This window comes from Mobula hypostoma, chromosome 20, assembly GCF_963921235.1.
Source record: "Mobula hypostoma chromosome 20, sMobHyp1.1, whole genome shotgun sequence".
Taxonomy (NCBI): domain Eukaryota; kingdom Metazoa; phylum Chordata; class Chondrichthyes; order Myliobatiformes; family Myliobatidae; genus Mobula; species Mobula hypostoma.
The window spans coordinates 51,245,173-51,257,779 of record NC_086116.1 but is presented as its reverse complement, the minus strand read 5'-3'; the positions used below and the strand labels follow the sequence as shown (position 1 = coordinate 51,257,779).

Below are 12,607 nucleotides of genomic sequence, written 5' to 3'. Positions count from 1 at the left end.
CCAACTCAAAATGAAAATACTCTATGTACCTCAAGAAAACTGGCATTGATTTGTGTACTGCTTCCTTTCAAAATGCACCTGTATATATAACTTACTATGTTACTGGGTAAGTTGCTTATTTACATTATTTTACATGTGCACTTTACACCACATCTTATGTTGTTGCATAATGTGTTACTGAATAAAACATGCATGTGTGTAATATTTAAATAATATGCCATATGCTATTGAATATAATGCCATTATTCTATTTTGATACCTAAGTTGTAATAATACTTAATTTGAAAATTTGGATCTAGTGACCACAAGTACACTGTCTGAACTTACAGATGATTATGGAAGTGGATAAGTTAAAGGATTTTTTTTATTATCACTGACATATGTCGTGAAATTTGTTGTTTTGTGGTAGCAGACGTGCAAATCACAAAAGTTACTATAAATTACAATAAATAAATCTAACAATCACAAGTACGCTGTCTGAACTTATAGATAATTAAGGAGCAACACACACAAAATGCTGGTGGAACGCAGCCAGCCAGGCAGCATCTATAGGAAGAAATACAGTCGACGTTTCGGGCCAAGACGTCGTCTGTACTTCTTCCTATAGATGCTGCCTGGCTGGCTGCGTTCCACCAGCATTTTGTGTGTGTTGCTTGAACTTCCAGCATCTGCAGATTTCCTCGTGTTTGCAAATTAATTATGGAAGTGGACAAGTTAAAGGAATTGTAAGGATAGCTGAAAATTGGGTGGATGACATTCACAATAGAAAATGCAAACTCCTCAAACTGGGACAAAATTTTAATGTCATTTCATTGTAAAGAAAGTAATGTCTGTAAAAAAAAATGCAAATTGAGGGTCATGAGTGTCAATATATAGAAGATGATTTCAGTGCTGTGTGTAAAGTAAATCAGATGTATTAAGTGATGACCTAAAATAGTAAGCTTTTCCTGCTTCTTCATAGTTTATTTCAACCTAGTCCAAAAAGGTGTTGGAGGGTTACAGAAGGGATGACAAATGGGATGGAGGAACTGGATTAAGAAGCAAAATTATATAAACTATACTCTTCTAAAGAAGGGGTTTAATATTGATATGACCACTGGCTTTATTTTCACATAAACTACAGCAGAATAGAGCTGGTGCAGATGATGGTGCCTTAGAGTCCAACCAGACCGTAACTCCATCTGTAATTCCCAATATCTGAATTAACAGGAATGAATCTGCTCGATCAAAATGGCAATCTTCAAAGTGCCAGCAACATGCCCAAACTGTCAAACACCACTAGCAAAAGGGCACCACCAAGTATAAAGAGGCTAAGGGCAGCCCAGTAATTGGCTGATAACCATCCATACTATTCACCAGGTTCAAGATATCAAACAGCAGTGGAAGAAACTCAACTTAGTAAGAAGCAAGCACTCACTATGGGTCAGTTATGTACTGAGGGTAGTTACTCACTGAAATTCCTCCAACCCAGCTGCAAAAGGAGGAGGGTTGGACGTGGGGCTAGCACACCCATCCTATAAAAACCCAGAGCTACATAAACGCCAACAGAAGCTCCAGAGATCTCATCCCTGGGAGAAGAAGGATCTTCGAAGCTGGGCTACTCCTGGAGACAACTTGAAAGACGGACCCAGGATACAGGGCTCTGGTGAGCTGCTGTCAGTGCCCCAGTAGGAGTAATGGGCTTAAAAGGGCAATCTCTCATTTACAGTCTGTCAGTCAGGGCCAATCAGTTATTCATTGACAATCGGCACTTGCTGACATCAGTCAATCACAGATACTATCACTGACTGAGGGTTGCTCACTAACTGCAGACAACTTCACTGTGTATCAGGCAGTTGCCAAGTTGCAACCACTCAGTAGGGATCGATCACTCATGGACAATCACTCCAAAGGTTGTTCACTCACTGATAATCGATCACTTACTGAGGGTCAGTCACCCACCGATGGATCTGTCACTCGCCAAGAACGGGGCCACTCATTAAGAGTAGGTAACTTGCTCGGTCAGTGAGGATCAGTCAACTTGCTGAACATTAGTGACTTGCTGAGGATTGTTCATTTAATGAGGCTATCTGTCGAAGCTAGTTACTCTGAGGTTGGCACTCACTCAGAGTTGGTCTTTCACTGACATCAATCAATCACTCAGCCAGTCCATGCCCTGAGTTAGTTAGTTGCTGAGGGGATGGTCATTCACTGAGGCTGGTTAATTTTTGACGGCCACTCCTTTTACTGAGAATTAGTGACTTGTAAAGATTCCGATACTTGCTGAGAGTTGATGAAATACTGAGGTCAATCAATCACTCACTGAGCTCATTATCTCACAGAGTTGTATGGTAGCTAACTCACTGAGGGTCCGCCGGTCAGTTAGTAAACCCAGGTATACACTTCGGCTCGGTCACATGCAAGGGTTGGATACTCCCAATCACTGAAAGTCAGTTAGTCGCTAGTTTGGTCACTGATCTTTCACTAAGGATCAATTACTCCCTCAGATTTAGTCAATCGCTGACAGTCTATCATGGACAACTAATTGATCTCACAATGTCAGTTGGTTGAGGATCAGATGGTGACAGATATTCAGAAAGTCAGGGTAACCCACCAGTCACTGACAGTCTGTTGATCACAAACCAAAGTAATTGGGCAAACTCCACCAAGAAATGCTGTGTTATCAATATACAAGGTGGTGTCCTTAAGTGTGGGTCTCCCTATAGATGGACGTTTATCAAAATATCTGAACATTCTGAGAGCCCCGTAATAACCCCGGTAAATAAATTTCTGTTAATTCATACACAGGATCTCTGACTCCACCCAGCTCCAGAGTGCCTCATGGGCAGCAGCTGTTCATTTCATTCTGATTTAGAGAAGGTTGCATCCAATATTGCTAGAGAAAACAGATAAAGATCTGTGCACAGTGCACATGTGGGTTCAGAAATTCCAGATGGGCTGGTATGTACAGCAGCATTTCCAGAACAGCAGGAGAACAGAACGCTGGGAGAAAGAGCAGGCAAATACTCAGGTTTAGGCACCAAGGAAAATCTGGAAGGGAAGAAATGGCACAGATAGGAAAGCTGGGGAAGATGGTGAGAGAGTGCCATGGAGGCAAGAGTAGTAAGGGTTAAAGAAATGAGAGGGAAGAGGTGGTAGAAAGGAGTGAAGGGTCATTGGCAGATAATGTGTGGAAGGAAAGGAATGGGGTTAAGCAATAGATGGAATGAATGGAGGAAGAGATGTGAAGAGGGTTTGTGGAGAAGGGTATTGAAGAACTCCGGAAGAGGTGGGATGGGGAAGAGCTAGAGAAAGAGCTCACAGCAATAGCTGGGGAAATGAGCTGGGAAAGAGGTATGTGGGATGGGGTAGAGGAAGATGTGATGAGGAGGAGAAGAACTAAGGGAAAACGTGGGTGGATGTGAGGGGGCAGGGGTATGATATCAGGGAAGAGGTGAGAGAAAAAGGAAGAGGTGAGTGAAAAGGGGAGGGAAAGAGGTGAAGAAGAGTGGGGGCTGAGGACCAAAGAGGCAGAGAGAGAACAAGAAAGAGGTGAGTGAAAAGGGGAAGAGAAAGAGGTGAAGAAGAGTGAGGTGAGGACCAAGGAGGCAGAATAAACATGAAAGGATAACGGAAGGGAATGGAAGGCCAATAGGAGGATGGGGAATGGAATGAGAGTAAGAAGATAGGAAGAAAGAGAATAAGGAAAGAAAGGTGGAGAATGTGATAGTAAAGAGAATAAAGGGAAGAAGTGGAGAGATGTATGGGTAATAGAGAAGAGGGTAGAAGAAAAGGTGGGGCATGGGTTGGGGAGATGAGAGTAGAAGAGGAAGGAATTGGGGAACGGGACAACTGAGAGAAGTGGAGGGTGTGGCTTGTGAGAAGGTGTGGGGAGGTAGGGATAAGGAGAGAGGAAAAGGAAGGAAGGAATGGAACAAACACATTTTGGTTGTTGAGAAGTCAGGAGTGAGGCTGACATATGGAAGAATGACCAGCTGTAGCAATAACCATCAGCTCTAATGGAATCCACACTCCAGTTCGACTCTGTACAGGAAAAAAAAAGCAGCAAAAGGTCACAGATAAATTCCAGCTGTAACTCTAACTGTCTCTGTGCTGCCTGCCTCTCCCTCCCTTCACTCTGTTAACAGCACTCTGCCTCACACAGTCTGCTAATACAGTGCAGATTATTTTTCAGGACTCTCCCTGTGAAAGTGATTGGTTATTTTTTCAATAATGCATTCCTAGTCAATTCTGTTCCTTCCGCAGTATATTGCTAAATTTGAACAACACATAACCCCACCCCACGTCATTCCCCTCACCCTACATCAAGGCTCACTAGAACCTCCCAGCAGATCTGGGGGAGGGGGACTACATATTTCTTAACCTTCCTCCTGCATTCATCAGAGTAACTTCTGCCCTCTCCCCCTTCTTGCATGGAATACTGCCCCCACCTCATCAGGTTCTCCTCCCACCTCTCCTCATGCCCTGCTTAGTCCCCCAGCTAAACTGCAGAATCGGCATTTCTTTCTAATTCCCTCTCCTCAGGGGAGATCAGGAACTTGCACCAGGTGAATTAAAGCAATGAAGCTGCTTTGTGGGGAACATCATCGTGTGCACGTTGCTGTACTTCAAGCCGGGAAGGGACAGTTGCACTGTTCTGACAGGTTTATTCACAATGTTATAAATCAGACGGAGAGACAGTGATATGCTTTAATCTCAAACAGCTGTCACAACATGATACACACAGCACGATCACTACACAACGGCAATGAAAGAGACTGAGTGAGTTGAATAAAGGGCCTGGGCAGAAGTAAACTTTTACAGCACCACAATCCTAGTTTAATCTATCTCATCTGTCCCAAAGCTGCTGTAACTGTGGAGAACACAGCCCTGGGTTAAAGGGGTAAACAGGCAGGATTCCTGCTGTAAATCTTTGCCCTCAGTCCAAAGGGTTAGAGGGAAGGTTAATCCTGCTCCTTAGTCCTGAGTCCTGCTGTAAAAAAAGGGGGAATCACCCAGAATTCCTGTTCCTGATCTTTTTCCTGTGTGTCCTAGATTACAGGAAGAAGAGTCACACAGAAATCCTTTTCCCAAATTACCCCAATTGATTTTCAGCTCTGGTAAAGCTACATCGATCTGAATAATATGCAGAGAAAGTGTTTTCCCCTTGTATTAAGCTCAGTCCCAAACTTTGACCTGATCTAATCACTCTCTATCCTTGCAACTGTCAAAATGTAATCACCAAGCCCAAGCTTGCTAATATACTCAGAAAGATAATAAAATGTGACAGTACCTGGTCAATGCCGGGAGGTCTCAGCCCACCAGCACCACAGCATAGCCATCAGTACAACCAGTCCTATCACAGGCAAGGAGAGCACAGGGGGGTCAGGAAAAGTGGCATTCTGAGGCAGAGAGACAGGCAGAACAAAGACAACGACAGGAAGAAAGCAAAACAGAGATGGAGGCACAGGAAGAACCAGCGACAGACACCAACAGAGCAAGAGTCAAATGGGCATACCAAAGGTGCAGAAAACATCCACAATGTACAAACATCCAAATAGAAATCAACAAGAGTGCACACACAGATACAGATGTTCAAGCAGAAACACACACACACACACACACACATATAAGGAGACAATAAAACACATAGAGATGTAGAGTCAGGCATCCAGAAACACAGTTACACAAGGCAAAGCAAAGGCATACACAAATGCAGATGCACATGCAAATATACATACCGCCATCCCAATGTACGCATACAAAGGCAGGTACATAAACAGACAGAAGCATCATAACAAGAAACCAGGGAGAACCATGCACACAAACACACCGCGCCGGATGCATATGCACAAAGGCGCGCACAAATAGATACACAAATGTACATACATATGTATGAAAGGAAAACATACGCATATGGAGAGACAAGAACAAGTATGGTGTCAAGGTGACAATCAGAGAAGAAATGGATGGGGAAGGAGAGGGACAGGGAGGAAACCAAACAAAAGCAGTGAACATGAAAACATAATTGTGACATCAAAAGGTTAAAGCAGGTTGGAGCAAATAAACAGAGGGGTCAGAACAATGAAAATAGAAAGACGAAGAGATCAGAAAAGGAGACGTTTGTGAATATTCACGAATAAGATTTAAGGGTGAAAGGAAACAAAAGTAGTAAAATAAAGGCAGCCAAATCAGATAAAAGGGATGGAAAGAAGAACAGCGATTACAAAAAATAATGCAAATGAGAAAAGGGAAGTTATAGTGAAGGAGAAAAGATGGGAAGTCAGAAGGAAAAGAGTAAAGGTAAATAGAATAAGAGACAATCAGGGAAAGGGAAAGAACAGGGAAAGAACATTATTAACACTTCAAATATTGAAGCATGCTGAGATTTAACAGACATTTCATACCAGCAAAGACAAGCAGACATAATTCAGTAAAGGCAACAGCAGAATTCTTCAACACTAATATCACAGATTATAATTTTAAACAGATCAACTCATAGATAAGAGCACTTATAGCATCCCTCTAAAGCGAGCTGTCATCCTTCCCATCGTAGTTTCTATCTGAACCTCAAGTTATTTCAGAAACTTTGGTCAAAATTTCCTACCCATAATTTACTCTGTGTGTGTGTGTGTGAAGGAATAGTCCAAATAGATTAGTTCATGCCTCTTACTCAACCATCACTTCATGTTAGATTTAAGTTAACCTTTTCTATTACTGAACACCCATTCAGTTTTTTATAACCTCTAGGTTGGGAGTTTCCAGTCTTGTTTATGCCATTAACCAAAGGGTCCGTGGACCAGGTTGGGAACCCCTGCTCCAGATACATCTCCCTCATTTAGTTCCTTAAATCAACAACCCCCACCCCCATGTCCTCCTCAGTCATTTCTTTATTTCCCATTCTTTCCTTTCTTCATATTTTATACTTCTCTATTTTGGCTTTACTGTGCCTTTTCAAAAGCCTCTATCATTCATGATCTCTTGTTCCATACTGGTCCTTTATACCCTCAATAAGGATTATCCTCTTACTCCTTACAAGTGTGTCACATTTGCAAATACTGTTCTATAGGGTCCCTATTCCTTTACTTCCCGCTAGAGGAACCCCTTATGCATACCTTCATAAATATTCTCCAACATCAGACCTTAAAGGTCTTCTCTTATTCCCAGTGAGGGGCTGTGGACTATTACTTTCCCAATTAACCATGTTGAACTTCTCTGCCAATTCGGTCTATCTTTTTAACGAACAACTTTTTTATAGTCTCTGCCACACAGACTCTCCCATGTCTTATTTTACCATCTCTCATAGCTGTTTTTATTAAGGACTCCACCCTTTCCCCACAGGCCCTTATACAATCCAGGAAGGGTCTTTCAGACTCCCTGGATCCAGCCAAGTGAAAACAGGCCTGGAAGACAACTGACAGCCAACTCCAGATTTGGAATGGAGCATTAATTGTTGTTTTAATACCAATTTGCTAATCATTTGTCACAGACACATTACTGACCAGATAACCATCTATGAGATGGAGTTCACAATCTATATTAATCCTTTAAGACTTTTATTAAAAAGTATCTAAAGTCAAGTTTTGCCAAACTCTAAATTAGTTTTGAAGATGGTTCTAGAAAGGTTACATCTGTAGACAAGCCAGACAGTTACAACAAATAAAACACTTTAGAAGCAGTTTTGTCAAAGGCAACGAATCCATTAAGAATAAAATTTGGAAGATATAGAAAGATTAATCATTTCATCTAACAGAAATTAAACTTTGGTAATGAAAATTATAGTAACTGCTGGAACAGTCAGCAGATCAAGCAGCATCTATGGAGAAAGAAACATATTAGGTCAATAATTTTTCATCAAAACTAGAAAAGAACTGTAATTAACCGTGCTTAAGTTGCAGAGAAAAGGGAGAGGTGAACAGAAAAAAGGGCATGTCTATGATCAGATGGATAAGGAGAGATTGGTTGGTGGCGATGCCGGCTGAGTCAGGGTAGTGAGGGTTTGTTAATCACAGCTGATCATTCTGGATGGGATGTAAGTAGATAGGGATGAATGAAAACAGACTAATGAACAAAAGAACTGTAGAACTGCGACATAGAAAGCTTCTGGAAATCTGAAAAAGAAGTGAATGCTGAAAATACTCAACAGATCAGGCAGCATCTGTAGAAAGAGGAAAAAACATTATAGGCTGATAATCTTTCATCAGAACTGGCTACTTCTGACATCCGCTCTTCAAGAAGGGAGAGAGGCAGAAGAAAGAAAATTATAGGCCAGTTAGTCTGACCTCGGTGGCTGGGAAGATGTTGGAGTCGATTAATACGGATGAGGTCTCAGGGTATTTGCAGGCACATGATAAAATAGGCAGCATGGTTTCCTCAAGGGAAAATCTTGCCTGACAAATTGGTTGGAATACTTTGAAGAAGTAACAAGCAGGAAAGACTATGGAGAATCAGCTGATGTTGTGTACTTGGATTTTCAGAAAACCTTTAACATGAGGCTGCTTAACAAGCTATGAGCCCATGGTATTACAGGAAAGATTCTAGCATGGATAAAGCAGTGGCTGTTTGGCTGGAGGCAAGAAGTGGGAATAAAGGGAGCTTTTCTGATTGGGTGCTGGTGACTAGTGGTGTTTCACAGCAGTCTGTGTTGGGACTGATTCTTTTTACGTTATATGTCAAAAATTTGGATGATGGAATTGATGTCTTTGTTGCAAAGTTTGCAGATGATATGAAGATAGGTGGAGGGGAGGTAATTTTGAGGAAATTGAGAGGCTACAGAAGGACTTAGACAGATTAGGTGAATGGGCAAAGAAGTGGCAGATGGAGTATAGTGTTGGGAAGAGTATGGTCATGCACTTTGGTAGAAAAAACGAAAGGGTTGACTATTTCCTAAATGGAGAGAAAATACAAAAATCCTAGTGCAGGATTACCTAAAGGTTAATTTGTAGTTTGAGAGTCAGTGGTGAGGAAGGGAAATGTGATGTAGTATTCATCTCAAGAGGATTAGAATATAAAAACAAGGATGTAATGTTGAGACTTTATAAAGCCCTGGTGAGGCCTCACGGATTATTGTGAGCAGGTTTGGGCCACTTATCTTAGAAAGAATGTGCTGAAACTGGAGGTTCATGAAAATGATTTTAGGATTAACTGACTTATCATATGAAGAATGTTTGATGGCTCTGAGCCTGTACTTACTTGAATTCAGAAGAATGAGGGTCACCTAATTGAAACTATCGAATAGTGAAAGGCCTTGATAGAGTGGATGTGAAGAGGATGTTTCCTATGGTAGGAGTGTCTAAGACCAGAATACACAGCCTCAGAACAGAGGGGTATACTTCTTGAACAGAGATGAAGAGGAATTTCTTTAGCCTGAGTAGTGAATCTGTAGAATTCATTGCCACTGGCAGTTGTGGAGGCCAAGACTTTATGTATATTTAAGGCAGAGGTTGATAGATTCTTGAATGGTCAGGGCATGAAGGGATACAGGTAGAAGGCAGGAGATTGAGGCTGAGAGGGAAAATGGATCAGCCATGATGAAATGGTGGAACAGACTTGAGGGGTCAAATGGCCCAATTTTGCTCCTGTATCTTATGGTCTTATAAACTATAAAAGGGTGGTTGTCCAAAATTGATGATTTGAGTGCGATGCCCTGAAGACCACAATATGCTTCATTGGAAGTTTATAAGCAGTGCTTCAAGGTTTCATCAAAGAGGTGTAAAAGGCTAATGCCAGAGAGGGAATGAGATGGAAAATGAAAGTGAAGAACAACTGGGTCACTGTATGGAGTGAATAGAAATGTTCTGCAAAACTGACATTTGACCTCCCAAAGTGCAATGCCTCACAGTTGCCCAGATTAAATTCCATCTGCCAGTTCTCTGCCTACCAGTCTTGGTGCCACTGCTAAAATTACTATATATTTTGATCCAAATCATTGATATATATCACAAGCAACAGAGGTTCTAGAATCAATCCTTGTGGATTATCACCTGTTCAATCTCCTACCATCTGGCAGGAGATACAGAAAGGTCTCTGCACGGACAGTCAAACTGAAAAACAGCTTTTTTTCCCCCCAGGGCTGTCATGCAACTGAACAATGCCCTATTTTAGAGTTGTTTGTTTTTAATTGTTGTAACTTAAATGTTTCTCCAAATAACTCTGAAGTTATTTTAAATGTAATCATTGTGTTTTACTAATTGAATGGCCAGTATGCTATATTGCGCTGAATGGAGGAACACTGGAATCTCCTTGTCCTCAGCAATGACAATAAAGCTCTAACTAACTAATTTACTGGTCACAGACCTCCAGGCAGAGTAGTAGTCTTGCACTCCTACTCTGTCTTCTATGGGCAAGCCAGCTCTGAATCCAAACTTGAGATTCACCCTGAATCCCATGCGTCTTTATCTTCTGAATCAAGCTACCATGAGGGACCTTATTGAATGCTTTACGAAAGCCCATCTAGTTAACTTCCACTGCCTTATCATCATCATGCTCCCTTGTCACCTCCTCAAATATTTCAATCGTTCATAAGGTACGAACTGCTCACACAAAGCCAAGTTGACTGCCCCGAAGCTGGTCATGCCTTTCCAAGTGTACGTAAATGCTGTCCCTCAGGATTCACTCATATAGGTTCCATAACTCTTAAGTGAGACTCACTGGACTAATAATCATCCTTATTTCATTTCTTGAACAAAGGCATAACTTTTTCCACTCTCTAGTCCTCTGGGACTTCTCTTCTTGCCAGTGAGGACATAAAGATCTTTAGCAAAGCTCCAGTAATCCCCTCACTAGCTTCTTTCAATATTCTGGGATATATGCCATCAGACCCTGGAATACTCATTTAGTACCTCAGTAACTTGCTATGACTCCAAGCACAAATTCCCTCCATTATCCTTGAGTGGACCTAAAGTCTTTTTAGTTATCCTCCTTTTCTTACTATAAACTTTTTTTGGATTCTCATCAAGGACATTTCATGGCCCCTTTTGGTCTTTCTAAGCACCTGTTTGAACACTTTCCTGCTATCTTTAGTAGGCAGCAGTCTGATTAGGTTTACATATGCTTTTTTTTTGTCCTGATTAAATACAGGATCTCTCATGTCATCCAAGGTTCCATTATTTTGTACTTAATCCTTACAAGAACATGCCTATCCTGAACTCTCATCATCTGGTCTTTAAACATCTCCCATGTATCAGACATGGACTCGTCCAACAGCAGTGCCCCTAAATGCCCCTTAGTTTCTGTCTTATCCTGTCGTAATTTGCCATCCCTCAATTTAATACTTTCTCACAAAGATCCAATTTTATCTTTACTCATAACTATTTTAAAACATAATGAGTTATGCTCACAATTTCCAAAAGGTGTTCCCCACTACCAGGTCTATCATCTGGCCTAGGTTATTTCCCAAAACCAGGTCCAGTAAGTTGTCTCCACTGCCTGAACTCTCCACAAGTAGTATGAAGAACCCCTCTTGAATGCACTGAAGAAATCCTGCCCCATCTGAGCATCATGATCACGTAAGTTCCAATTGATAGTGGGGAAGTTAAAATCCCCCACTATGAGAACCCTGTTGTTCCTGCACTTTTCCATAATCTGTTTACATATTCCATAATCTGTCTTGTAAAAGTATTCAGCCCCTAACCCTTTCTTCACATTACAATCAGGAATTTGGTCAATTTAACTAAGATTTTTTTTTATTTGTGAATCACAAGCTCCTTTTTTCCACAGTAGACCTCAAAACCAGGGCTTCTTCCTTGCAACTCTTCCATAAATACCCTTTTTATGCAAGGCCATAGAGATTGTGGAGCCATGAACTTCATCTCCGGTTGCAGTCACTGACTTCTGCAGGTCACTCAGAGTGATTGTTGGCCTCTCTCAGAAGTGCCATTCTTCTCCATGACAAAGATTAAAGGGTGGCCTGACCTAGGCGCAGTGTGGCTGTGGTTTCATATTTTTTCCACTTTTTCCCAATGGACTGCACTGAGCTTCGAGGTATGTTCAGTGCTTGTGAGATGATCTTGTACCATTCCCCAGGTTTGTGCTTCTCTATTATCATTTCCCTGACTTGTCTTTAATGCTCTTTTGTCTTCACTTTGGTTTGGTCTGTTGGAAACCTACCATACTGTTGGACCTTACAGAGAGTGAGGGTATTTATTCAGGTGATCCTTCAATTAGCAAATTAGATGAGTTAGTAAGGTAAAATACAGTACTGCACTTGAGGAAAGTTAGCATAGTAATTACAAAGGGGAGGAATACTTTTTCAGCCTCACAATTTTGGATTTTAATTTTTAGTAAATTGCTGACAGGTTTTGGAATTTTTCTTAATTTGACATGTTACATAATGTTTTGTAGATTAGCTCAAAAATCCTACTTCAATATATTTTAAATTTAGAAAATGAGACAGTAAAATGTGTAAATAGTTGTGGGGGCTGAATACTTTTCAAGGCACTGTTTCTGTTCCTCCACATCTCAGTGACTATTGTAGGGCCAATAGCACAATTCCATCAGCATAATTACAGTTCCTTATTTCAGAGTTCCATTTAAATTGTCTCTCTGAATGAGCCCTGCAGTGTGTCCTCTCTGGTTACAGCTGTGGCACTTTCTCTTATCAGTAAATGCAACCTTTCACCGCTTTTAC

At 41.2% G+C, this 12,607-nt stretch overlaps 1 protein-coding gene across 8 annotated transcripts in view; it reads right to left on the bottom strand.

Annotated features, from left to right (window-relative positions):
* Positions 1-636: 636 nt before the first annotated feature.
* The window catches only part of ccdc136b (coiled-coil domain containing 136b), an 84,884-nt gene continuing 72,913 nt past the window's right edge, over positions 637-12,607 (bottom strand). For 7 of the 8 annotated variants that reach the window (XM_063072909.1, XM_063072908.1, XM_063072914.1 and 4 more), the window contains 2 exons: positions 5,273-5,381; positions 637-4,023 (listed from right to left, as the gene is read on the bottom strand). In XM_063072909.1, coding sequence (XP_062928979.1) covers positions 5,277-5,381 — 105 coding nt within the window. In that variant the 3' untranslated portion in view covers positions 637-4,023; positions 5,273-5,276. The remainder of the gene's footprint in view (positions 4,024-5,272; positions 5,382-12,607) is intronic. The other variant, XM_063072912.1, reaches the window with a different exon arrangement.